The sequence below is a fragment of the Meles meles genome, chromosome 7, assembly GCF_922984935.1.
Source record: "Meles meles chromosome 7, mMelMel3.1 paternal haplotype, whole genome shotgun sequence".
Classification (NCBI taxonomy): Eukaryota; Metazoa; Chordata; class Mammalia; order Carnivora; family Mustelidae; genus Meles; species Meles meles.
In genome coordinates, this window is record NC_060072.1 from 89,501,105 (window position 1) to 89,527,752 (window position 26,648).

General features: G+C 55.3%; 2 protein-coding genes across 2 annotated transcripts; one reads left to right on the top strand and one right to left on the bottom strand.

Moving 5' to 3' along the window:
* The first annotated feature begins 510 nt into the window (after window positions 1-510).
* KRT7 (keratin 7) lies at window positions 511-14,545 on the top strand. The gene is made up of 9 exons (XM_046010565.1): window positions 511-890; window positions 2,387-2,598; window positions 4,703-4,763; window positions 5,948-6,043; window positions 6,752-6,916; window positions 7,873-7,998; window positions 10,951-11,171; window positions 13,767-13,801; window positions 14,177-14,545. The coding sequence occupies exons 1-9, from the start codon at window positions 567-569 to the stop codon at window positions 14,329-14,331; spliced, it is 1,395 nt and encodes a 464-aa protein (XP_045866521.1). The 5' UTR covers window positions 511-566; the 3' UTR covers window positions 14,332-14,545.
* Window positions 14,546-16,052: 1,507 nt separating this feature from the next.
* On the bottom strand, window positions 16,053-23,546 carry LOC123946757 (keratin, type II cuticular Hb1-like). The gene is made up of 9 exons (XM_046012476.1): window positions 22,956-23,546; window positions 20,547-20,755; window positions 19,841-19,901; window positions 18,617-18,712; window positions 18,226-18,390; window positions 17,911-18,036; window positions 17,471-17,691; window positions 17,252-17,283; window positions 16,053-16,723 (listed from the first exon to the last, which is right to left on the bottom strand). Exons 1-9 carry the CDS (start codon window positions 23,337-23,339, stop codon window positions 16,548-16,550), a joined length of 1,470 nt encoding a protein of 489 aa, XP_045868432.1. The 5' UTR covers window positions 23,340-23,546; the 3' UTR covers window positions 16,053-16,547.
* Window positions 23,547-26,648: the final 3,102 nt, after the last annotated feature.

Sequence of the window (26,648 nt, forward strand, 5' to 3'; positions counted from 1 at the left end):
CAGGCCACGTGGGGTCAGATTACTCAAGAACAGAGCTGAGCTCTCAAGGAGGAACTGGACATGGGGTAAGGAGGCTGTCTGGGAATGCCTTTCTGGAATGCTTTGCAAAGGGGGCTGGGTGCTGACTCCTGGACTAGAACTAACCCCCCCCACCCCCCACCCCCCCATCTTTCACCGCTTGATTTCTCTGCTCTGGCCTCAGGAATCTTTCGCAAGCCTCCTCCCAGGAGCCTTCCCAGACTGAACCTGTTTCAGATCTGCTCAAATGGTCGTCTCCCACTGCTCGCTGTCAGCCCCTATCCTGGGGCTGGGGACCCATGGCCCTCCTCCACACTCTGGGCTTTCTGGCTTGGGCCCCGAAGCCTGGCCTGGGAGCGGAGAGCGGAAGTTTGGCCCAGGGAGGGGCCGGGCTGGCAGAGAAGGGTGGCCGGTGGCCAGCCCCGCCCCTACCTGTGTGAGCCGCTCCGCCCGCGCCCCAGCGCCTAGCGGATAAAAGCGGCGGGCCCGGAGGTCAGCGAGTTCGGCACTCTTGCGCCCGCCCCTAGGTCTAGCGCGGTCTAGCCAGCATGTCCATCCACTTAAGCTCCCAGGTCTTCAGCTCGCGCTCCACCGCCTTCCCGGGGCGCGGGACGCAGGTGCGCCTGAGCTCCGTGCGCCCCGGTGGCTTCAGCAGCAGCAGCGTGTATGGCCTGGGCGCCTCGCGGCCGCGCGTGGCCGTGCGCTCCGCCTATGGGGGCCCCGTGGGCGCCGGCATCCGCGAGGTCACCATCAATCAAAGCCTGCTGGCCCCGCTGCAGATGGACATCGACCCCTCCATCCAGCAGGTGCGCCAGGAGGAGCGGGAGCAGATCAAGACCCTCAACAACAAGTTTGCCTCCTTCATTGACAAGGTGAGCCCCCGCGACCTGCCCCCACGCCATGCCCCAGGCCACAGCAGCCACCTGCGCGGAATGCACGCGGGCCAGGCGCTGGGAGGCCTGGTGCGCTCTCTATCCGCCAGGATCGGGAACCTTCCTCTTCATGAACCCTGAGACTGTTATCCTCCTTGGGGCTCCAAGCCTCCAAAGCGTCCACTTCCAGCGAGCTGCCCAGATCACCCTGCTTTTTCCTCCCAGGGTGTGTGCTTGAGTCTGTCCGGCTGAGCCCTCAGGCTGTGTCTGGGAGTCGGCTTCCCGCTCTTGGGCACCAGGTTGGGAACTCCAGAGTTCAGGGCCAGGAGTCTTTCTGAGAGGGGGCTGTGTGGGTTGAGAGACAGGTAGGGGTGACACACTCTTCCCAGCTGAGGATCCCCTACCTCTCCCCTCCCACTGCTTGTGCTGAAAATAGAGGGCTGGAAGGAGGGAGGGAGGGAAAGAAGGAGGGAGGCTCACTGCCACACCTGCCCACGACCTGGTCCTCCAGCCTCCCTGTGGTGGTGGGAGGTGAGGTTATACCTGCCCTTGGAGATAGTGCATTTGTGTCTAGGGAAGGCACACTGAGGGGCCCTGGGAAAGGGCCATTTGGGAAGGGGTTTGTCCTGGCCGTTTTGGTCCCACGGGGCAGGGAAAGAGTGGGGGAGTGAAAGTAGGAGTTGGGAAGGAGAGGGGCCAAATTGACTCGTGGGTCTAGGAGGGCAGCAAAGTAGGGCTGGACCAGACCAGGAACTAGGGGCTAGCCCAACTGGGCCCCTCTGGCCAGGACCTCCTCTCCGGGAGTGTTAGACTGTTAGACAAGACCTTTCCTCTTCTGCCTCGGTGTAGCTCTCTGCTTCCCCAGCCCCCCATGTCCTCTCCTTCATCATTCAGACCTTGCAAATCCTTAAGTTTGCCGAAGCCTCCCCAGTCTCAAGGTCCGCCCCCGTACTGAGCAGTTTTGCCTTGCTGTCTACAGCCCCAGGCCTTGCAGCTCTGAGTTGCAGGTTTGGGGAGGGTTCCTTCCCACTCCCAGTCATATTGGATGCATCCAAGGAGCCTTGTGGGCCCCAGACTGAGCATATAATCTTGCTTATTTTAGTACCCAGCCCTGAGACCTTGGAGGAAAGGGGCAGCGGAGAGAGGACACAGAGAGAGGAGGCCAAGGACAGACAGGGAAGGGGCAGCTCTGCGGAGAGGGAGGTGGAGAAGATATTCTGTAATGTGATGGGGAACGCAGGAGATAGGAATCACATTGGAGACTGGGCCAATCTGACCCCTGCGTCACAGTCTAAGCCACTCAGGACAGAGGGTCCTGGAGGAGAGGTTGGTTTCGTGTGGGCTTCCTGGAGGAGGGGAACAAGGGCCAGGGTCCCGGGTTGGGGAAGCAGCCAGTGGGAGCACGGGCTGTGCTGGGGGTCTGGAGATGCTCCCAAGCCCAGTGTGGGGGGCCACGGGCTGCCCCTCAGGAGTGTCCTCCTCTCTTTCCCTCTTAGGTGCGCTTCCTGGAGCAGCAGAACAAGCTGCTGGAGACCAAGTGGGCCCTGCTGCAGGAGCAGAAGTCGGCCAAGAGCAGCCGCCTCCCCAGCATCTTTGAGGCCCACATTGCTGGCCTGCAGAGGCAGCTGGAAGGACTGCAGCTGGATGGAGGCCGCCTGGAGGTGGAGCTGCGGAACATGCAAGATGTGGTGGAAGACTTTAAGAACAAGTACTGACCCTTGTGCCACCTGGGGGAGGGGGGTGCTCCTGGACGCACGTGCTCTTAGCTCCTCATCAGCTGATCCGCGACAGACCCCTCTGGGCCTGGGGTCAGAGGGTGCAGCTGCTCTGCACAGTAACCCCCCGGAACAGAACGCCTTGACTCACACATGCCCTGTCTCTTGTCTCCCTTCTTTGTCCCTGGTAACAGTTTCCAAGTCTTGTCCCCCTGACTTACTCCCAGGGAAATAGCCCCACTTAGCCCTCACCTGCACTGTTCCCTTTGGATGCCGGGCCGAGGCCCCAGGAGAGGGTAAGGCAGAAGGTGTCCTATGACAAATGCACTTCGGGATTTGCACAGCCTTCACAGATTATTCTAGAACAGCCCCTCTGGTCCAGTGAGGAAGTAGTGGAGACCAGAGAGATTCGGGGTCCTGAGGGAGATCACATGGCAGGTCACTGGGAGAGCGGGATTGGAATGTTAGGCCCCTGACTCCCAGGAGGAGACCCAGAACTGACCTGGGACAGAAAGAAGGAGAGAGGGATTGTGCATGGGGGGCCATGTCGGGTCGCCGAGTCTGAGGACCAGCTCTGGCCAGTGCAGGAACGAGAAAGGAGGCTCTATGTGTGTGCTGGGGGGAGGGTGGGGTGAGTGTAGAGTGTAGGGGCCTGGAAGACTAGGGTTGAAAGGACAGGCCTTTGAGGGGACCAATGAGCTCTCTTTTTCCATTGAAGAGAAACCAAAGCCTGAGGCTTGGGCTCGGCCCCACCCCAGCAGACTTGCCCAGCAGTCCAGTGAGTAGTGAGTAGTGAGCGAGTTCTGTCCTCTGCCCTGGAGGTGAATGACTAAGCCGGCAAGGATACTGACTGCGGGCAGAACAAACAAAAAAGGCTCTGTGGAGAGTACCCACTTCCCTCCCTCCAGAGAGCCACAGTCAACAGGATAATCCCCCAGCAGGTGGGAACAGACAGGTGCAGGACCTAGAAGGCTCTGGGCAACCAGCGAACCTTTGTTGTTATGTGCGTGTGCCTGTGCACCCTGTGTGTGCTCACACATGACTCATCCTGGCCTATAGGTAGCACTTCCCTGCAGAGCCAGGCCAAACTTTGATGTGGGGCTGAGGGAGGCTGGGAGGGGCACCTGAAGGGGGCCTTGGCATGCTGGGAGAACAGGGGTGGACAGATGGCCTCCAGGATGTTTCCATAACTATTCTGTAGGACCTGAGGGAGTGGGCCCTTGTGAGTCTGGCTCCTTGGGGGGTTCTGCTTGCAGGAGCTTCATGATCCCCATCACAGTTGTCCTGCTGCCCTCCTGCAGCCCATGGACACTACTGAGCTCCTGTTTCTGACACTTTCTAAAAAAAAGTTCCCGAGAAAATACCAGGTCAGGTCCAAGGGCTCTCTTGTTCCGTGCCCTGTATTGCCAGTGTCCTCCTAGGGGCAAAACGGGCTCCTTGGGAGAAAAAGGAACTTGGGGTGAGGGTGGGGGGGTCTGTGACTGTGGAGGTGCGGCCAGACCACCCAGCTGGGGCCGGGTTCTTCCAGGACTTGCTGCCGTCTGCCTGAGCCCACAGTGTTCCTCCGCTGCGGGCTCCTTCTTCACTCTCAGAGGGTGGGGTTGGGTAGTGATTAAGGCGTGGACCTGGGGTCAGACGGCCCGGCTTGAAGTCTGGGCTTTGCCACTTAGCAGCATAGTGACTGGATGGATTATCTGCTTCTCTGTGGCTCCATTCTTTTCCTGCGAAGCATGGTACCATTGTTATAGGATCGTTGTGAGGATTAGATGAGCTAATTCGTGCAAAGCACATAATGGTGCAGGCCCCATTTGAAGTGGTCCTTAAGCTTGGCTATTATTCCTTACTTTCCCCCTCCCAGTAGATGCGACTTTTGCCGTTTAATTTATGTACGTTCCCTGCTCTCGCACCTTTCATCCCATGCCAAGACTCCCAGCCTTAGACATAGCCAGAAGGGAAAGTTTGGTTTCCTAGCTGATACCCACTTTTCCAGGTGTGTCGGTAAGAAGGGGTGAAGCCCAGGCTGGGCAGAGTCTCCTGGGTTGGAGGGGGCATGGAGGCAGAGCCGCACCCACACCACGCCCCCTCCCTCTATTGCAGGTACGAAGATGAAATTAACCGCCGCACAGCGGCTGAGAATGAGTTCGTGGTGCTGAAAAAGGTGAGGGGGGACAGACAGCCCAGGTGTGGGGGGCATCATCTGGAAAATGTGTGGGACAGGGGACCACGTGGCCCTTGCACCTGAGCAGCCGGTGAGGGACGTGTGGCCAAAGTCTGGTCTGGGGACTATAAGGAGGGAACGAGGGGCTTGGGAAAGGGGAGATCTGGAAGCCTCATAGCATAGCCTGTCCTGTGTGCGTGTGTTTGTATGCGCATCTGGTGAGTCACTGGACTTGCTCTTGGCCTGGAGGCATTAGAATTCGGACGGAGAGATGGAGGCTAGAAAGGGAGATTTCAAGCCTAAATACAGGAGTGCTCTATCGCAGTCAGAATGTTTTGTGGTGGACAAAGTCTGGCACCTAGCAGGGTCGAAGTATGTGTTGAATGACTGGGATGGGCTGGAGGCAGAGCCATCTCCCTGTCCCTGGAGAGGAGCATGCCGAGGTTGGAAGGCCTTAAGAGTATCTTAGCGGGGCTTGAATTGAGATTCTGATGCAGTACGCTCACTGAGCAGCTCAGGGTTCAAGTCTAGGACAGCAACCTGCCCCAGAGTGCTGGGCCCTTAGAGATCGAGGTGCTTCGGGGATGTATAAAAGCGGGCTGTGTCCACGTGAGTTTGAGCACAGGCATGTATTGCTAGAAGGGCCCCAAAGCCCCCCAGGCCTGTGCTGTTCTTCGTGGCTCACCTTTCTCACCATCACTAAGCTGCATGTTAAACGTGTAGGCTGGAGCTCTTCCACTCTGAGAGGCCTGTCCTGCAGCCCGGATGATTTTCAGCTCTCCTCTCTCATCAGAAGCTGAGGCTCAGGGAGTTGAAGTGACTTGTTCAAGGTCACATAGCCGGAAGCTGTCGAGCCAGGGCTGGGTCCAAACCACTGAAGTCTTTAGGAACCGGTAAAGTGCTAGGTTTGGGGTACAGGCTGCTTTGGCTACCAGTGCTGGGAAGGCCCCTGTGTTCACTGGGATGCTTGGGAATGAGGTCCATCACACAGCCTCAGAGGGTCCAGTAGAGGAGACTTCCTACTGTGGCCAGTCAGACAGCCTGGAGAAACGGCATGTCTCTTGGTAGGGCCCTCGCCTTTGACCCTGTGGTTTAGACAGTGCAGGCTGGCCTCCATCCTTGCTAAATATTCTGTGTACTGAGGTCCCGGTGTCTGCCCCTTCTCGCCGCCCCCCGCCCCCCAGGACGTGGACGCCGCCTACATGAACAAGGTGGAGCTAGAGGCGAAGGTGGACTCCCTGAATGATGAGATCAACTTCTTCAAGAGCCTCTATGAGACGGTGAGGACCTTGGGTGTGGGAGACATGGCATGTCTTCCGTGTCTTAACAAAGGGGCCATCTGGTTTACCCCCTGCTTCTGGGCCAGCCTGAGTGTGTATTGAGTGTGTGTGCAGGCACTTACCCTGTCCTTTATCCTTTCTGGACTCAGGAATCCAAGTTTAGGAGGAGCTGAGGGTAGCAGAGCATGGTGGGGTCAGCCAGGATTGGCCTTCCAGAGACACGGGATGACCATTTGTTAGGAGGGGTGTTGGGAAGGAGCCGTCACAGTCCCCCACACTCTGTCACTTTTTTTAAAAAAAAGATTTTATTTATTTATTTGACAGAGAGAGAGATCACAAGTAGGCAGAGAGAGGGGGAAGTAGGCTCCCTGCTCAGCAGAGAGCCCGATGTGGGGCTCGATCCCAGGACTCTGGGATCATGACCTGAGCCAAAGGCAGAGGCTTTAACCCACTGAGCCACCCAGGTGCCCCTCTGTCACTTTTTAATCTGCTGTAATCCCACCAGACTCTTTTCTTGAGAAGTTGCTAACCTCCCTGGGCTGACCAGGGCTGGGTCTGTGCCCCCTCGCTGCCTTGTGACTCATGCCCACTCTGACCTTTTCTCTCTTTTTCTTCCTTTAGTGTGTAGTGTGAAGGGGGTCCCAGGTTGGGTGTGGGAACAGGGATGGGTCACGCTCTAAGTCCTGATGTTCTGTCCTGTCCCTGTAGGAGCTGGCAGAGCTGCAGTCCCAGATCTCGGACACGTCTGTGGTCTTGTCCATGGACAACAGCCGCTCCCTGGACCTGGACGGCATCATCGCTGAGGTCAAGGCCCAGTACGAGGAGATGGCCAACCGCAGCCGGGCCGAGGCTGAGACCATGTACCAAATCAAGGTGTGAGGCTGCGGAGGGCCCTCTCTTCTTCTTGGCAGGGTCCCCGAGGGCAGCTTCACTTACTCCTAACCCTGTCTCAGGCCTTGAGGACTTGGGTCCCACTGTTCCAGCAGGCACCAGTGGTTAAGTCTGTGGTGCTCCCCAGGGTCCTGGGAAGAAGAGGAGGTGAAGGCCAGGGCCCTCCCAGGGAGAGACCCCAGCCAGATGGGTGGACAGGGTGGAGGCACCCAAAGAACAGAGAGGTTAAGCAGCATGCCTAACTCTACACAGCTAGTAGCTGGAAGAGTAGTGACTAGATCCTGGGTCCTAGGCCTCCAGACCAGGGAGGTTTAATCACTGCACCTGCCATGTGGAGGCAGGGCAGCTGACCATGCAGGGGCAGAGGGTATGCGCTGGGGTAACCTAGTGTTCTGGGGTAGGGAGCCTGAGGCAAGGTTTAAAAGCAGCAGAGAGAGGTCTCTGCAGAGGTAGGAGTCATCTGTGGTACATGGGGTGAGAACACAGAGATGCCAACAAGAAGACCTGGGTTCAGACTTGCCATGTGATCCTTGGGCAGTGCCTTCCATTCTCCAGAGCTCATTCTTCCCATCTGTGAAATGGGTATTGCTGATGTTTTTAACAAGTGTGTTTTTCCTAGGGGTTTTTTAACAGGTGAGGATTTCAGACTTGTGATTCTCCAGCCCTTGGGACATGATGGGGATGGGGAGAGCCCTGGGATCAATGGGGATGGGACCCAGGCAGCCATCCTGGCCCTCCCTGTCCTGACTGGGAGGAAAGCAAATCTCGGCTCTACCCAACTGCCCAATAGTCTGGCTTGCCGGCAGTGGGTGAAGACTGCTGGGGTCAGACAGTCGCTTCCTGGGAAGATACTTTGGGCCTTCTTTGGAGGAGCAAAGGATGAGTTCCCTGTAATCACTGACCACTCCTTGTCGTACTTTTCTGTGTGGCCCCTCCAGTTTGAGACCCTCCAGGCACAGGCTGGGAAGCACGGGGACGACCTCCGTAATACCCGGAATGAGATCGCAGAGATGAACCGTGCCATCCAGAGGCTGCAGGCTGAGATCAACAACATCAAGAACCAGGTGGGAACAAGTCCCTGCTTCCCCACTCCTCCCTGTTTCTTGGGGCCCATAAAGGGCCGCCATCTGAGAATGAGGAGCCCAAGGCTCTCCCAGGCCAAGGCTGGTGCAGCTCAAGTCTCGTGGGCCCACATGTGAGATCTCCAGGACAGAATGTTCTTGGGCAGGTCCTGGCTCAATGCAGGGGAGGAGAGGGGTTGTGGCTGGCCATGCAGCCCGGGGAGGGCGCCTTCTACTGGCCAGTTCTGAGAAGAACCACCAGTCATTACCAAACTCAGAGCACTGTCCTTGCACCTTGCTCTGGGGGCAGTAGGCTGTACCTGGGAGCTCCGAGTCTGTGGGGAGTAGGGGCACAGAGGCCAGCAGAAACCCTTGCGGTGGCTCACAAGGCCCCGTCCCTCACCTCCCGCCACTGTGTCTGACTATGCTCCAGCCATGCTAGCCTGCTTCTTGTGTCTTGGATCTGCTAGGCATGTTCATGCTTCAGAGCTTTGGCCCTGATGTTCCCTCCACCCGGAATGGGGCTCTTCCCTCTCAGCCCATGGCTGCCCCTTTGTTGTCCCTGGGATTTTTGGACGTGAGTCCCCTTTTCAGAGACGGCTTCTCCAGTCGCTCTGTCAGCAGGGTGTCTGAACTTTCCCAAAGCATCCATCACTATTTGAGATCTTCTGGCTTATTAAGTGGTTGGCTGTCCCCCGCCTCTGCTGAACTATAAATCAGGCCTTGGGAGCCAGACCCCATCTGTCTGACTCACTGCTGCTTCTCAGCGCTGGGTATGTGGTGGGGCACGGGCCTCTGAGGACAGACTGTTGAGAGGGTGTGCCATGTCAGTGGCACGGGGACAGGCCCTGGCCAAGGTGTGGGGATGGACAGGACAGCTAAGCCTGAGCAGTGGGGAGGGAGGGAGAGCCGGTAACCAAGGTTGCAACTTCAGATAGCTAATCTCTAGATGAGCTGGGGGGATGGGATGTGGGGCTGATGTACCCAGAAATGCCCTCCCCTTGGAGCCCCACAGGCTGTTTTACACGAGGGTGGAGGCTGCCTCCTGGCAGTAACACAGAGCTATGAGTCACTGGCGCAGCGGAGAACCTTCCAGACCAGGAGGGGAGGCATAGAACAATGAATGGTGGTTTCCCAGACCCTACAGCTTCTTCCATAGCTGCTTCTCCTCTTGTACAACGGGGCAGAGCCAGGTCCCAGAGTTGGGGTGTCCTAACCACCATGGAGGGGCCCCGAGGCAGTGGTATGAGGCAGAGCCAAGAGGGCACCAGTGTGATGGAGAAGGGGACCGGCAGGGGGACAAGGGGCAGAGGGCACAGGAGGGCCTCCTGGGGGGATTGGGAGGCCTGGCAGAGAGGCAGAACATGTGGGGGACAGGGGAGGGGCTGAGGACGGAGAGTGGCTGGTGAGAAGGAAGGGGTGCGCCGGGTGGTGGGGGGGAGTGGAAGGTCTCAGAGCCCAACAGCATGAGGCCCGGGAATAGATAGGTTCCACTGTAGGGATGAGCCACAGACAGAAGGAATGCTCATTCTGGGCAGGAAGTGGCAGCTGCCGCTCAGGTCCATTGCAAATCCGACCAGCCTGGCCCAAACCAGGGGGGCTGCTGATCATATATTTTGAGTCTGGGGATTCCAAGCAGTGTCTCCCTGCTCCAAGTGCCCTGTTTTGGGCATGTTTTGAAGATGGTGTTTGTTCTTGTCAACTGCCCCAAATCTGAGGACTCAACTAAGATCCCGTGGCATCAGATCTCTTCCAGATGGGGACTGGGGTGAAGGGCATTTGAAAATCATAATAGCATTTATTAATTAGAGTGATTGTAAGAAGAGCTAACAAGTGTTGGTGAGGATGTGGAGCAAAGGGAGCCCTGTAGACTTTCAGTGGGGGTGCAAAATTGTGCAGCCGCTGTGGAACACGGTATGGAGGGGCCTCAAAACATTAAAAATTGAACCACCATAGAATCCAACAATTCAATTTCTGGGTATATATTTGAAGGAAATAAAATTATTATCTCAAAGAGATCTCTGCATCTCCATGTTCGTTGCAGCATCGTTTACGATAGCCAAGATGTGGAACAACTTAAGGTATCCATCAGTGGGTGAATTAGTAAAGAAAATGTGATTATATATATGTATACACACAAACACACATATTATTCAGCCATAAAATAGAATATTAGTCAGGCACCAGAAAGAAGAAATCCTGCCATTTGTGACCACACAAAACTTGAGGGCACTTCTGCTGAGGGAATTACGTCAGACATAGAAAGACAAATATTGTATGCTCTCAATTATAGGTGGAACTTTTTTTTTCAGATTTTATTTATTCATTTGAGACAGAGAGATATGAGAGAGCGAGCATGAGCAGGGGGAGAGGCAGAGGGAGGGGAGAAGCAGACTCCCTGCTGAGCCAGGAGCTCAATCCTAGGACCCTGAGATCATAACTTGAGCTGAAGGCAGACGCTTAACCATCTGAGCCACCCAGGAGCCCCTTACAGGTGGAATCTAAAAAAAAAACCAGAACTTTTAGCAACAGAAAACAGATTTGTGGTTGACAAAAGAGTAATGGTTATAATAGCATTTATTAAGCACTTACTGTGTGCTGGACACTATACCAGGGACTTGCAGGTTGCCTCATCTAATCCCTGCAGTATCCCTATGAGGTAGACACTGTGATTATTGCTGTTTTAGAAGAGAGGAGACTTTGGCCTGGAAGGGTTGATGTGTCCAAGATCACGCATATGGCCAGTAAGTGGTGGAGCCAGAGTTGGAGCCTAAGCATTGGGTATCAGAGCCCATGTTTTGGACTTCCCTGATGCCGGTGGAGTAGACTGGTGCCAGTGAAGCCACTGTAAGCGAGTCACCCGGGTGCTCACTGCAGATTGGGGAGGCAGGAAGGCGGTGATTGGTAAGATCCCCGCCACCCCCACCAGCTCACAGCTAGCACTGCTGCCTACAGCGTGCCAAGTTGGAGGCTGCCATTGCCGAGGCTGAAGAACGTGGGGATCTGGCCCTCAAGGATGGACATGCCAAGCAGGAGGAGCTGGAGGCCGCCCTGCAGAGAGCCAAGCAGGACATGGCCCGGCAGCTGCGTGAGTACCAGGAGCTCATGAACGTCAAGTTGGCCCTGGACATCGAGATCGCCACCTACCGCAAGCTACTGGAGGGCGAGGAGAGCCGGTGAGGACACAAAAGCCAGGAAGGGGATCCTTCTGGTTCTTGGTGGGGCCTGGGGCTTGACATTCATCCATCTACAGACATTTCCCGTGCCTCTCTTCTGCAAGGCCCTGGGGATGGGAAGTGTAGGGAGGGTAAATGATGCTTGCTCCTTTGCTCTTGATGGGATGACCTTATAGTAGGAAAGACCATGTGGTGTAAAGCTCAACAGCCAGGGTCATCTTATTTGGTCCTCACAGTATACTCAGGTAAGTAGATCAGGTATTATTGCTTAGTTTACAGAGGGGAAACTGTGGTTTACTTTTTTGAATTGAGGGGGGAGTGTGTAGTCAAGCTTTGCTGATTCCTTTCTTTCATGATTGCCAAGCTGCTTCTGCTACATCACTGAGTGGTAAGTTACATGATATTGACTGAACGTCAGGAGGTCCCACAGATATTTGCATGCCTGCTGCCAGAGAGCAGGCTGAGCTGGGTTAGTGTTATAGGAATTTTTCATGAAACACACGGAACCTATGTCCATGAAGTTCGGCCTTCATTCTCACCTGGATGGACTGGTTGATTCATTCAGTCAATATGCTAGGCTTTAGAGTCGTGCACTAGGCGAAGGTTAGGGTGTGGAGAGGGCGAGAGGGAACATGTGGGCCAAGGCTTGTTGGTGGGACTCATCAGGGCTTGGCTTGTTAGCCCAGCACGGAGATAGAGTATATAAGACAGGCTTCTGCCCTCGGGGAGCTTGCCCACGGGCTGAGGACAGCAAACATTTGTAAAGGGAGCACCTAGAGACCACTCACAAGCATTTGTAAAATGCTGAATGTCCACAGAACTTTCTCTTTGGGGAGAATTTTTCCCGAGGGGTTAGGGAGACAGGGTGGAAGATGGATGATGTGAACAGGAAGGAACTGGGAAACAAGGGAGTGCTAGGGCAGAGCGCCGTGCAGGGAGGAGGGAGAGAAGAAACCTGGCCACAGGGTATGAGTCAGGGAAGGAGAGGAAAGAGAGGAGGAAGGGTCTCAGCCACTGCAGTTGACCTATCCCTGCCTGGGTTGGCATCTGGTCTTTTTGGGAAAAGAAACTGAACACCAAAGGCTCCTGGGAAGAGAGAGCAGGTGATCTGGGGCACAGGGCAGCCCTGGGGCCCAAATGTCCTGGTCATGATGCCTTTCTCTGCACCCTCGGCCACCATGGGTGTGGGAGCCACACTCTATGGGGAACACACAACCTGGACTTCTTTTCCTCATAGAACCAGAGCTGGGGACGCTTAGGATGGGGCCAGATCCACTTCCTCCCATGGGCAGCTGAGCCGGCTGAAGCTCAGGGACAGGGAGTGGCATGCCCAAGTTCTCACAGAGCGCAAACATTCCGTCTTAAAGCCTAATCTCAGTGTAGATTGTTATCATCAGGGCTTGGATCCCTGTTCTCTGAGAGGCAACACTTCTCTCTCCACTTCTTAAGGGACGTAGAGATGGACTCCCTGCTGTTAATCACGTTAAACCTTCCACCCTTCCAGGGCAGGTGTAGTATTTGTGGATTTAGAAACTCATGCGATTTGGGCACCTTCTTTTAGGGATACAGTTACGAATATAAAATTCGGCACAAAAACAAATATTTACTTAGGATGAGAAGAGACAAATCACACTCGTCCCCAGAGCTTAGACATTCAGGTCTCTTCCTCCTGGGTTCTTAGGCACGGCACCAGAAGCTGTTCCTGGAATCTCTACCTGACTGCCGCCTAGCTTCCTTCCCTACCCATAAATGCCAGCAACTCCCAGCACTCACTGGGACCCGTTGAACAAGGGACCTGGCATCTTGCTAGTGTATCTATTTCTTGCCCTTGTCCTTTGCTCTGCCCTCTTCCTGAATTTGGGGCTGATGAGGCCAGCTGGGCTCCCCCTCACTCCTACGAAGGCAAGGGCTCCCCTCCCCACCGCAGAGCAAACTCAACCCCAAGGCCAAGGGCTTGGTGACGATGGAGCTGTGAGTCACAAAACAAACACACCCAACTGTCTCCCATGGCTTTTTGATTTCCTGTAGGGCTGCTTAAAGCCAGCCCAACTACCTTCTGCTCCCTCCTCAGTCCCAGCTTAGCTGCATTCAGGAAAGCAACAATTAGCTAATTATTTCGGTACATACAGAATAATTGCTACATGCCAGACCCCATGCCAGGGGCCAGAGATCAAGAATCAGTAAGCTACAGCCCACTTTGAGGGTTTTATGAGTTGGTTAGGGGAGGCAGCTGTCTTCATAAATAATCACGACTCCCATTCATCACACCCTGTGTGCCCAGGGCTCTGGGTAAATTATATTATTCAGCCCCCACAAACAACTCTGCGAGGCTGGGGCTAAGTTAGGTCTGATTTATAGGTGGGAAATGGAGGCTTGCCCCATACCTGGCTTGCCCCAGGTCACAGGGCCCGTATGTAGGAGGGCCTACATGAGCTCCCCTCGCCCCCCGCCCTTATTTTGCTGAAGGAAGACTGAGGTGTGGGGCAGAGGAAAGCGTACTGGTTCTGCTTGGCTCCTGGGGGAAGGGGGCCCCGGTGCTGCTTCCTCCAGCTTGGAGGAAAGAGCTGCTCTCACAGGTCTCTCCTCTGCCCCCAGGTTGGCCGGAGATGGAGGAGGAGCTGTGAACATCTGTAAGTCCTTGGCTGTGGCCCATGTCCTGTGCTCTCCAGACTAGGCTGGGTCTGCAGGGTGGTACATTGGCTCGAGGGCCTGGCCTTGTGTGGACCAGGAGCTTCTTTCCCTCACCAGCTTTTATCAGGTGCCCTGGAGCTCCCTAGCCAGTCAGGCTCAGGGGCTCAGGGAAGCCATGCAAGAGGGCAGAGTGGGACAGGGGGTACCTGGGCAGGCCACAGCTGTCCCAGGCTCCTTCTGGGCTGGCCTGAGGAGTGTGGGGGTAGGGGAGGAGAGGCTGTGGGGAGGGAGAGGGGCAGGCACAGCCGGAAAGTGGGGTGTAGTGAGGTCTGGGGCACCAGGTGCTGATGGAGCCCTCTTCCCTTTCCTTCTAGCTGTGGTGAACTCCACTGGCGGACGGGGCAGCGGGGTGGCCTTTGGGGGAACCATGGGCAGCAATGCCCTGAGCTTCTCGAGCGGTGGGCCCGGGGTCTTCAAGTCTTATTCCATCAGGACCTCAACGGCCACCCATAGAAGCGTACGAAAATGAGCCCCAGTGTGCGGAGACCCGCACCACTGGCCCCCCGCGGTCCCAGGAGGACTCCCATCCCTGCTACCGAGACTGCCTGGCAGGCTGTAAAATGATGTCTGGGGGCACCTGGGTGGCTCAGTCATTAAGCATCGGCCTTCGGCTCAGGTCATGATCCCAGCGTCCTAGGATTGAGCCCTGCATTGGGCTCCCTGCTCGGTGGTGGGAAGCCTGCTTTCCCTCTCCTAGTCCCCCTGCTTGTGTTCCTTCTCTCTCTATGCATCTCTCTCTGTCAAATAAATAAATGAAAGAAAAGAAAAAAATCATGTCCAAATCGCTTCCAGTAAAGCAGCCTTTCTGAAGCCTGGGTGAGGCCCATTGTGGTACCTGGTATCCTGGCTTCATCAACTGGATGGAGAGGGCTGGGGAGGAAGGGGCCTTAGAGAGCATAGGGTCTGCTCTGAGTACTGAGGAGTCGTCCATACAGGAGACTGGGAAAGCACATTGGGGGCGTGCTGCTGCTGGTGATTTAAGGGGCACTGCTCATAGCCTGTGTGAGGCCTTGGCCTCCTCCCAGGGCTGGGGCTGAGTCCCAATTCCTCTCCTGAAAGCCAGAAATAATACCGGGGAAGTCTGGCTCTGCTACAGTGGGGGCACTGAAGTCCTCTCCTGCTGAGGGAGTGGGAGGGCTGTTGGGACACAACCGCAACCCGGCCTGTGCCACCAGAGTACATTCCTGGCCGTAAGCAGGCCCCAGACATTCAGTCGTCACAGGCCTGGGGTTCAGGAACACCAGCCAACTCCCAGGCCAGCCAGCCTTTGCTGGTGCTGGGTCTGTCTGGCCCTGGGGCCCTGACAGGGGTGCTCTCTGGGTCTGGGATTCTGGGGGAGGGGTGATGATGGCGTGGGAGGAGGTCTGTGTGTTTTGGGGAGGGAGTGGGGTGAGGAGGTCCCAGAGTCTAGATCCCTGGCAGGAGGCTCTGTGCCAAGTCCATGGGCTGGGGATCTGGATCCCTGGTAGGGGGAGGGGCATCTTTGTGTTGTCTGCTTGGTAAGAACGTCTGTGTGTCAGGGTGTCTGAAGGGGGGATATCGGTGTGTCTGTGTAAGTGGGGGGGTGTTTTTGTGGTCTATGTTGGGGATATCTGTTCTGGATGGGCAATAGCACATACGATGGATAGTGGGGAAGAGGAAGTGGGGAGCTCTCTGTGTGCGGGGCTGATGGTGCTGGTGGTGGGTGGGGATGGGAGGCTATCAAGAGAGTGTTGGTTTCTGGGGGGAGGGAAGTCTATATTTGATCCCATAGCCAGGAATTATCTTATATTCAGGTAGAGGTGGAATTGGGGGTGGTGGTGGAGGAATTGGTGTCCCACCAGCCATGAGTGATAAGGTTTCCCACCAAAGGTGGCAAGAGAGCCAGCCCCCACCCCCTGCCCCCCACTAAGTCTCCCAGTTGTTGGCCTTCTCCCTTCCTTCCCAGCTCCCCCTCATGCTGGGTAGCTGGGCATTTGGGGCTGTCCACCCATCCCCCTGCAGTCTTCTGGGTTTATGAATGAGGCATTGGGGTGGGATGCCTTCGAGACAACCATCTTCTCAACCGCCCCCCCCCACCAACTACCATGGCTGTGAACACCTTCTCTGTCAGCCTCCGATCTGAGAGGCAAAAACTGGGCTAGAAGCCCACTTGTGTAGGCACAAATGGGAGATTTTCTGAGCACATTACATATGACCCATAACCTTTATTGGAACTGTGGAGACTAAGCACTAAGCGCAAGGGAGAGGGAGTCAGAGCAGCCACCAAAAGGTGTCTCTGTGGAGCTGCAGCTTCGGTCACTATGAGGGTTAGAGGGTTCGGAAGGCAGGAGAGGTCTGGCAGGATAGCAGCACAGACGCAGCACCCACGCAGGTGCACAGCCTAGGGGATCGGGACCAGTCTGTCCCTTGGAAGCCACAGGTTTCTCCCAGGCCAGACCCCCCAGAAAAGCCCGAGTCAGGATGGGATCTCTGCCCAGGGCTGCGAGAAACCCAGGGCGGGGAGCCCGGCCCTCCCCGGAAGAAAAAAGACGGAGAGAAGGTGGAGGAGATGCAGGCAGATAAGGCTGCAGTTTGGGCAGGTCAGGCCGGCTGGGTCTGGAAGCCCTTCCGCTTCAAGTCCAGGGACTTGGGTTGCTGCGGGCCTCACCGCTGGAGGCAGGGACTGTTGACTCAGAGAGCAGTGTGTTGACCAAGCCTGAGGTGCTACGGGAACCGCACCAACGAGCTGGGGCTGCACCTCTGTCCGCAGGGTGCACACATGCCCGTGCTCACCGCCAGGTTCCCACTGCAGGGGGCGCTGCACGCACTGCCGGTCACAGGCCTGGATCCGGACACGCAGAGATCCCCGCAGACGACCCCGCCTCGGGAGCTGCTGACACCTGCAGGAGAACAGGGCTTAGTCCCCCTGCAAGGTCGTCCCCAGGGTCCCCTGCCTACTGGAGAGCACCCCCTTCTCTTGCTCAGATCTCCTTCCCTCCATTTCTATTCCTGCCTTCCCCCCAGACATCCTCATGCCTCCTCCCTCCTTCCCCTTCCTGCACTCTGGCCTCAGGAATCCTTGATAAACTCTTCTCCTAGGTCCTCCCTATAGGCAAAAATAGCTATTTAACTTATCATAAATAGTAATTTAACTTATAATCATTCACTGTCACCCACCCCCTGCCTTTCAGGGTTTCAAAGATGGCCTGTGGTGGCCTCCTGTATTTGCAAATAAAATTGTATTGGAACTAAGCCATATGTACTCATTAGGTATTGCTTATGGCCAAGGCTTTCACATTACAGCGACAAAGTCGAGTAGTTGAGACAGAGGCTAGATGGCTCACAGGCCTGAAATATTTGCCATCTGGCCCTTCTCGCCGCCAGGAACCCAAGCCCTTATTTCAGAACCCACAGTAAGGATGACTTACAGACATTCACAGCACCAATGCCCTCACACAACCTTGGAGGGAGAGCAAAGAGACAAAAATTAGCTGGGGAGAGCAGCAATCCTTGCAAATTCCCTTCTCCACATAAGCTTGATGCAAATGACATGCAAATGACACGCAAATGACACACAAATATGCGCCTTGCTCAAAGCAGTTTCTGGGAGACTGAAGAGATGCTCTTCCCACAGATGTGGGCCCCACCTCTGCTCCTCGCCCTCCAGCAGCCGCCTGTAGGTGGCGATCTCGATGTCCAGGCCCAACTTGGAGTTCATCACCTCCTGGTACTCCTTGACCAGGCAGGCCATGTCCTGCTTGGCCTTCTGTAGGGCGGCCTCCAGCTCCGCCAGCTTGCAGCGGGCATCGCTCAGAGCCGTCTCACCCTGCTGTTCCGACTGGGTCACTGCGGCCTCCAGCTTGGTGTTCTGGGGACCCAGAGAAGAACAAGGTGGGTTATGGTCCCAGGTCCCTCTGTCCATTTCCTGGAACACCCCAAGAGCATGCCTCTCCATTTCATCAGATGAGTCTCCCCCAGGGACCACAACCAGGGATGCTGGTCATGCAGATGGCCTGGAGCATGAATGGTGAGATCCATTGGGGACACACATGCCTCTGTGACCTGGGATGCCCCAAGTGACCCTTACCTGGCACTTGGCATTCTCAACCTCAGCCGTCAGCCTCTGGATCATGCGGTTGAGCTCGTTGATCTCCTCCTTGGTGCGGCGCAGGGTCTCCCCGTGCCGGATCACGGTGGCCTTCATCTCCTCACACTGGGGGGAAGCAGAGATGCTCCTGAGACTCAGGACATGTTATCCCACAGAGCCCCACAACTTGCACATCTGCCACCCCGTCCTGACAGCTGCCTGTCCTTCCCTTGTCCATCCCACCTAGACAAAGACCACAGCCCTTTTATGCTCCCTCCTGCTGGGATCCTGGGAAGAGGGAGCTGGGCTCCTCACCTTGCTGCGGTACCAGGACTCGGCTTCAGCCCGGCTGCGGCTGGCAATGTCGTCGTACTGAGCCTTGATCTCGGCCACAATGCAGTCCATGTTCAGGTCCCGGCTGTTGTCCATCTTGACGATGACTGAGGTGTCTGAGATGTGGGCGTGGAGAACACGGATCTCCTGCAGACGGTGGGGGGTGAGAAGACAGAAGGATCTTATTTACACTCCAGCCTCACACACCAGTGTGGATTCAATCTTCTCAGCCCTTCCTTGGTCTCCAGCCCCTGCTCCCACCATAGCCTCATGGACTGTAGTCCTAGCCCAAATCCCTGGCCAACTCCAGTCCTGGGCTGAGGCCCCCTCTTCCAGGCTGGCTCAGGTTTCTGCCTGGACCACAGTCCCTCACCTCCTCATAAAGGCGCCGCAGGAAGTCGATCTCCTCGGTCAGGGCCTCTGCATTGGCCTCCAGGTCTGACTTGCGGAGGTAGGCACAGTCCACATCCTAAAGGGGAGAGGGGGCCACAGGTGTCTCTTTGGGAAGGCCACACAGAGCTCTTGCCACCCAGAGAGCACTCACTGGGCTGGAAAAACTCCCTGGAAGCTCTCCTTATGCCTGGTATCCTGGAACTGGTGGGATTCGTTATACAGTGAGAAAGGTCAGGAGCAAGTTTGGGTAAGGGAGGGGGACTGTGAGGTTTCCAGGCACTTCCTCTGGTACCTACGCGATGATCCCTCCAGAACCCACACCTTGCCCTATCACTGAAACTTAGGCTCCGGTGTAAAATGGGTCCATTCTCATGGTGCCCCAGCCCTCTCTGCCCTGACGCCTCAGGGAAAGAAAACTAGGTCTGTGGTCAGAAGAGGTCTCAGGGATCAATTCTGCCCCTTCCAAACCAGGGCAACTCTGGACAAGAACCTTGACCTCTGTGCCTCAGTTTCCTCACAGTAACCCTGGCCTTCACCCTCTGGAGGTGGTGGGAAGGACCTGGGGGTCCACATGATGGCATTTGTGACAGATCAAGTGTAAGGGGTGAGGAACAAGAGCAGGCCAGCATCTCCCCGCTGTCGGGGGCCTGAGGATGTGACTGTCCCCTAGCATTCATGGGCTCTTTCTTTCTTTTTTTAAAAGATTTTATTTATTTATTTGACAGACAGAGATCACAAGTTGGCAGAGAGAGAGAGAGGAAGGGAAGCAGGCTTTCCGCTGAGCAGAGAGCCCGATGCGGGGCTTGATTCCAGGACCTTGGGATCATGACCAAGCCGAAGGCAGAGGCTTTAACCCACTGAGCCACCCAGGCGCCCCATTCATGGGCTCTTTCACTCACAATAGTTAGGAATGTGCGCTCTCTGGCAGGCCCAGGGCAGAATGGAGTGGGAAGCCATAGGCTAGATGGGATTTATCTCGGATGGGATGGACGAGGAGAGTGCCCTGCTTGAAGCACGCAGTGTATTGTGCTGTTGGGGGCCTCCCTGGGAGGACTGGGGCCTTTGGGGTGGGGGGAGGAAATAGGGGCGAGGTTGCTCTATGTCCTTCTGGGGAAGTCGCTCAGCCTCTCTGAATTGAAGATCGTTCCCTCCTGCCTCTGCCCTGCTTTCCGAGTTCGGGGACGAGTATTCCGGGGTCACTCACCTTCTTCAGGGCCACAAATTCATTCTCAGCGGTGGCTCTTAGTGCCACCTCTTCTTCGTATCTGGAGATAAAGGGCACAAGATTCAGTGGCTAGACTTTTAATACGCTGGGATTTGAAGAGACAAAAAGAGAATGGAGGCCCAGACAAACACAGTCCAGGAACTGGATCTTTGGGAGGAAGTCATAGAATCAAAAATCGCTGGACCAGGAGGGAACTTGTCCCTTTCTTGTGGGAGCTCCATCCCTTTCTTGTGGGAGCTCCATCCAACCTGTCATCCAGGGGACTTCCGGTTTCAGGGACTCTCTTTCCTGATGTGGGAGGTGGACGGGTGGTGGCACAGTGCACATGTTTGTAGACCTTCTGTTTCTGGACTGTAACTCCCTAGGGGAGGGCAGGAACCCCATAGGAGTTCTGGTGCCCCCTTCTCCCTCCCCCACCCCACCTCAGGTCCTAGCACAGCACCTGGGACTTAGAGTAGATGTCAAAAAACGTTCGATGAATTAATGAAACAGACACATAAGGACGAGGTAGCCGGAGCAGCTCCTGCTCTCTCCAGTGTGTAAACACCAGAGCATTTGTCCCCACAGGCTTCCTATCCCTGTCTTCTTCCTATTGGGAAGTTCCTCTTGTGGTCTAAACCGAATCTATCCTGCTTGGGCTTAATCCCCTTTTGTTTCTTGAGACTACCCTGCGGGCTTCACTCACTTCTTCTTGTAGCCCTCCAGCACCTCCTGCACGTGATTGAGCTCTGAGGCCAGCCTCCCGCTGTCAGCCTCCACGCACTCAGCCTCCCGCCTCAGCGTCTCGATGTAGCCCTCGAACAGGGGCTCCAGGTTGCTCTCGCAGCACTTGCGGTTCTGGTAGAACTGCCACTTGGTCTCCAGCAGCTTGTTCTGCTGCTCCAGGAAGCGCACCTGGAATGCAAATGGGAGAAAAGTCTGTGGGAGAAGCCAGTATCCCCAGACCCTCCTCGGGGAGCAGGGGGAGTCAAGCTGGAATTAGCAGCGATCTGTGCAGAGGAAAGGGGTGAACAACAGGGTTCCTGCTGTGCTTTCTTGGCCTGACAAGGCACAGGGAGAATTCTTGTTTAGGCCCGAGTGAGGGTCAATTCAGGTGGGCTTGGATGGGCTGAGTGAGAAGCTGAGGGGCATATGGGCCATGCTGGGTTACTGTTGGGCTGGGGAGGTAGTGACAACCACAGAAGGCTTCCTGGAAGAAAGGAATGTAGAGCAGGGTTGGGAAGGACAGAGAAGGATGAAAGTCTTTCACTATGAGCTCTCCTGGGGCAGGGCCTATATGGTTCACTTATCTCTGTTCCCCATGCTCAGGCTGAGGTTGCTGAGCACTTGTTTGTGTGCAAGTTCAAGGTGGGAAGGGCTACCTAACTGGGGAGGTTAGAGAGGGCAGGCTCTCAGCAAGGAAGATGGCTGTGGCCTGAGGAAGTCCGGGGGAGGGGGAGGTACGGTCTTAGGTGGCCTAAACTCCTGTGTGGGATGCTCATTTATCTCTGTAGGCCAGGCAGCTGATGGGAATGGGGGAAGGTTCTGGAAAATGGGGGGTGAAGCCTGTGGGGAAGTGAAGCTTGCAAGCCCTTGCTGGAAGTCATTCACACTGAAGACGGGCAATGGTGAACACACACCGTGCAGGCCAGAGGAGATGCCAGCAAACAGGACGAGCCCATCGCTCCTCCCTGCCCCCACCTCCAGTGTTTCATTTCTCTGACATTTTAGCTGGAGTTGAGACATTACCTTGCTTTTTAGCCCTGGTGTCCTTCCATCCACCTGATGAGTATGACCGGAAATTCCCTACTTGCAACTTCCAGAAATGGGGACCAGGGGACTGCTGATAATATATGGGTTCACTTCAGGGCGGGTCCTAGCTAATAGGGTTCATGCTGTGGTAGAGACTCTCGTGGCTGCCTTAGCCCCCCCTCTTGCCCTTCAAAGTCGTGGCTCACACACTGTGTGGCACCTAGTCCTGCTGGTATAGAGAACTCTGGGGCCAAGAGGGGGAGCCACTGCCCAGCGGCACACAGCAGATCAGGGAAGAGACAGCATGTGGAGCCCAGACAGCCTGTTCCTGGGCCAGGACATTGTCCACGCTCCACTCCCTGGCTGCCTTTTCTGGTGTGAATATCGGCACACTTGGGATGCAGAACCCACTGAGAAGGACCAGCTCCTCTGGAGGGGAGCACAGAGCTGTCCCCAAGCTTTGGACCCTCTAGCCCTGGAGCACCTGGAGAGCTGGAGAGAACCTGGGCTTAGAGTCCACCCTCGGTGGGCAAGCCCCCTGCCCTGTACCCCTGTCTCCCTTATCTTCTGTGTACTCAAAGGGAGAGTCTGCTGGCAGCGATTCTCAAATATGAAACACTTGTAGGCTGACTCCAGGATTTGCCATCCCCTTGTACGATTTTACTCATGATTTATTGTAAGTGGATTTGCTTAGTATTTACACTTAGATGGGATTCAAGGGCTAACTTTATATTACCACCATAGTTGTAAAACCAGGATCACTAGGCATACATAAAAGCAAGTCATAAAACATTAAATTCTAGCTGAAACTGTTGTCCTAGGCAGCTCTGAACCCGAGGCTTCCTCTCTTTATTACAAGTGGAAGAACAGCCAGTATTAGAGAGACACTGAAGACTATTAGCCTCTAATGAGATTTAATCTTAAGGAAACAAACATGAGAAGAGATGAATTTTCCCATCTGGTGTTTCAATGTTATTTAATGCTTTAATGTACCAACTAAAATGATCACGCACAATATCAGCAGCTCCCATTCCCCATTTCTAGAGACTGGCCTGGGAATTCCAAGGTTCTCCCAGGGCTTCCACATTCACCAAGAATGTGAGCAAAGACATCCCCCTTGTCTGTGGAGACCCTGTTTGTCTGGACAAAGGCTGTATATAATACTCGTTTGATCAAATCAGGAGCTGCTGCCCTATACTCACCTCTCTGTGTCTGTCTGTGCCCTGGATGTGTGCCCATGTCCTCCATCAGACTAGGAGTTCACCTGGGCCACATCCCTCCTGCCTCTGACTCTACCCTCAGTGCCCCAGCTTGAGTCTGAGCATAGGTGGGGTTCAGGAAGGGTGTGATCAAGGATACCCACCTTGTCGATGAAGGCAGCGAACCTGCTGTTGAGGCACTTGATCTGCTCCTTCTCTTCATGCTTCAAGCACTGAGCATTGGGGTCGATCTCCAGGTTGAGGGGCGTGAGGAGGCTCTCGTTGACAGAGACGCTGGTGATGCAGGGCGGGCTGGGCCCGCACACGCCGCCGGAGCGGTAACCGAAGCTGCGGCCGCAGGAGCCAGCGCGGAAGCTCCCGCAGACACTGCGGCTGCCGAAGCCCCCGGTGAGGCCGCGGTAGCAGGAGACTCCGCGGTAGGGGGCGGCCGTGATGCAGCAGCGGCCTGGCCGGGGCCCGCAGGCCGAGGCGCAGCTGAAGGCGCGGACCCCGCAGGGGGCGCCAAGGCGGGAGGAGAGGCAGGACATGATTGGGGCGGCGGCGCTGGCGGCGGCGGGTGGCTGGAGCCCAGGGCCCGCGCGGCGCCTTATATCGCGGCCCCCCGGCCCGGCGGGAGCGCGCGGCCAAGGCGTTTACGAGCTTGGAGGTCGGCCCTCGCCTCGTCGAGGCGGGAATCAAAGCGGGCCGGGCCACCTCCATAAAACGGCTTCACATCCCGCCCGCGCTTTATGGGGCCCAGAAACGCCCGGTCACGTTTGCGGGCCGTGCGCCCCGGACTCCAGGCACTCCTCTGCGCCCCTCACCGAGGGAACTCGGCCTGGGCGGCGCTGGATCAGCGGCTCTGTGCTTGGGCCGGCCCGCGGGGTAACAGCTGGTGCCGCTTGGCTCCCAGCGGGGCGCCGCCACCCGGTAGGCCCAGCAGCCTTGGTCTCTTGAGCACCCCTGCATGGCATCGGGTGCGCGCGCGCGTGTGTCCAACGGGAGGGGTCTGGGAAGTCGGATCTGCAGATTCTTGTTTTGATCTTGGACGAGTGAATAACCTGAGCCTCAGTTTCCTCATGGGCAAAGTAGGAATAATAATAGTACCCATCTGCCAGCTGTTTGCAGGACCTAATGACATAATGGACAGGAAAGCATTTAGAGCCCTGCCTAGCACTTAGTAAGAGCTCCATAAATGTTTGTTTGTTTGTTTGTTCTATTTATTCTACTACTGTTAATTTGCCATTCATCCTGTTTCCCTTTAGGCAGGAACTTTCTCTTCTCTCTTTCTCAGAGCTCATAGCGTCTCTCCTTGTAAGTGTCTTGCCCCCATCCCCCAGTCCCTTAAATTGCTTCTTGTACGGTTCTCCACCCCTGCATCAATCCAGTGCCTATAGTGTGTGAGGGCTCTATAATGTATTATCTTATCTTTACCCCCAGGGCGTCCTTCGCAGTTCGGAGTTATTGTGCGCATTTACCTGACTGGGAAGGTGAGCTCAGAGTGGTTCAATGAGTTGTTTAAGGTCAAACACAGAAAGCTCTATAGAGGAGGGGATTCAGAATCTGAAAGGAGGCTCTTAGCCCTCTCCCACACTGGCCTCTCTGAAGGTTTGAGTCTTTGGGGGCTTGGTGGGGGTGGAGGAGTTGGGGGTTAAGGGTGAGGGGGTTGAGTTCTCCTGGGCAGGAGTCCAGACTGTTGGGCTTTGGGCTCTTAGAACAATAGGCCCAACCCAAAGCCTTCCCCTCCACTGGTGCTTGGTCGTGGCCACCAACTCTAGAAGGCCATGATCCATTATAATGGAAGTTAATTATATGTCCAATTACAGACAGAGGAAACTAGAATGTGAACTCAGCAGGCAGCATTAAAGAAAAACATGCAAATCATCCTTAGCTTCCTTTGCTTTTAAATATAAGTTGTTATTATGCAAAGGGTAATTAAATCCTGGAACTCCAGAAGTCATCATGGCCACCCCTGCTGGGCACCCCATTTCCAGTGAGTGCCCCTCGGTCCCCTCTGCTGTCTTTCCCAACACTCTAGTGGACTTCAATGCCTTTGGTCTAGCCTTGACTTCGCAGGGGCTTCATCCCAACCTCAGTGCTGTCCTCTGTGGAAGGTGAAGTCCAAGGCTGAGGTGTCTTGTGCTCCCACGCCCAGCTTTAGCTAGGGTGGCCCATGGTGGGGCTGATGGCTTCAGTAACAGGCATTCCTACTCCAGAGGTGAATGGGCAGGCTGTGGGTTTTGGGCATCCGGATATTTGGAACCCTCCCACCCCTACATCCACAAACTTCATGGGTCCTGTGGCATGAAGTAGCTGAGCAAATACCTTTTTGGTTGTGTGGTTGACTTTGCCGTGTCTTGGTGGGAGTATACACAGTCTCCTTCTCGCCTGGCCAAGGGTCAAGTATCATGGGTTGCTTTGGAAACCTGTCCTCTGAAGCCTTGCCCTCGGATCCCCTGGAATGTTTTTGCCCCTCAAAGCTGCCAGGGTCCCCTGAAAGAAACCATCCCAACCCAGATTCCCTTCCCCTCTTGAATTATCTCACCAAGTGTGGAGTCCACAGGCTTTGACTGACTTTGATTCTTTTGGGCAACTTCAGGCCTGCAACTGTGGAAGAAATGCTGCCAAGGCTTCCGAGTTGCCTGAGTGTAGGATTTTCTAAAGCCCCATCTTGACGATGTTACCCCGGAAAAGAGGAAAATGGCTGTGATATCCCCCAAGCCCATAAGGTGACAACATGGTCACTCTACCGGGTAAAGCAGGTAGGCCCAGATGTGTGGGTTTCTCAAAGGGAGGGGCAGTGAAGGAGGGGTCAGAATCCTCTTCTTCCTCTGGCTTTATCTCTTCTAGCCTGGCTCACCATAGCCTGTGGATCAGCTTGGATTAGCGCCCCTAATGGAGTCCTCAAATCCAACTCCAGTAGGACTGCTCAAAGATACAGTTTAGGTTGCACATTCCATGGCTCCTGGGCCAGTCGCCTTGCTGTGTCACATGGTCCCCTGCCCCTAACCAAGTGCAGGAGGGGATAGAGGGCTACAAGAAGGGAGTTGGTGGGGGAAGGTCTGTTTTCTTGGAAGGGGTTATGTGATATGACAACTGGAAGCCACCGAACCGAATGGCCTTGGAAACTTCTTCCTTCGTTAACGCACTTTGTGTTTTTATCAGCATTAGAGGCAGTGACAGGCAGACCCAGGAAAGGAAGAGAAGCTGAAATACCAGCTAAGAGACTTTCCATGGCATTATGACCTCAGGACAGGGGCCGTCTCCTGACTCATCCCTCCATCCTGTGGACCTGTTCTGAGCACTCACTCTATTCCAGAATTATGCCGGGTACTACGGCTACAAAGACATGACCACCTCTGGTCCGCTGTTCACACTGAACGGCTCATGCTGTTAATTCCACCCACCGTCCCGGACCTAAGCTCAGGCAATCAGCTTATTATATTAGAGTAATAAAAAAAGACCCAGGATCTTTAAAATGAGTAATGCTTATTGAAGTTAGAGAAATGTACTATTAGGGATGTGGGTGAGAGGGATCTTTCAGGCATCCTGGAGGAAAGGCAGGATAGGTCATGTTGGGGTGGTCTTTCCTCCCTTGCATTACTAGCCAAATCTCTGAAAAATTCTCTTGTGCCAAAGCTCTTTCCCTGTGGAAGTATGAAGAGGTCACTTTGGGGACCATGGCAGAGATTGAGGTTGTCAGAATCAAGGAAGTGAGTGGCTTGCCTGTGGCCGCCCTCAGGGGCACCCAGTACTCTCTCCTTCAGTTAATACGCTCATATTTTATCTCCGCCCATGGAAGGGCATTTTCCTTCTCACACCCCAGGAGATCCACAGGGCAGGAATTCTTTGCATCT

Bases quoted from the DNA above. Each gene is read 5' to 3' on its own strand.
- KRT7 (XM_046010565.1), top strand. From the start codon at position 567: ATGTCCATCCACTTAAGCTCCCAGGTCTTCAGCTCGCGCTCCACCGCC. The intron at 891-2,386 runs GTGAGCCCCCGC...TTTCCCTCTTAG, and splicing joins TTGCCTCCTTCATTGACAAG to GTGCGCTTCCTGGAGCAGCA. The intron at 11,172-13,766 runs GTGAGGACACAA...CTCTGCCCCCAG, and splicing joins CTGGAGGGCGAGGAGAGCCG to GTTGGCCGGAGATGGAGGAG.
- LOC123946757 (XM_046012476.1), bottom strand. From the start codon at position 23,339: ATGTCCTGCCTCTCCTCCCGCCTTGGCGCCCCCTGCGGGGTCCGCGCC. The intron at 18,391-18,616 runs GTGAGGGACTGT...CACCGTCTGCAG, and splicing joins TGCGGCGCCTTTATGAGGAG to GAGATCCGTGTTCTCCACGC. The intron at 18,037-18,225 runs GTGAGGAGCCCA...GCTTCCCCCCAG, and splicing joins AGTCCTGGTACCGCAGCAAG to TGTGAGGAGATGAAGGCCAC.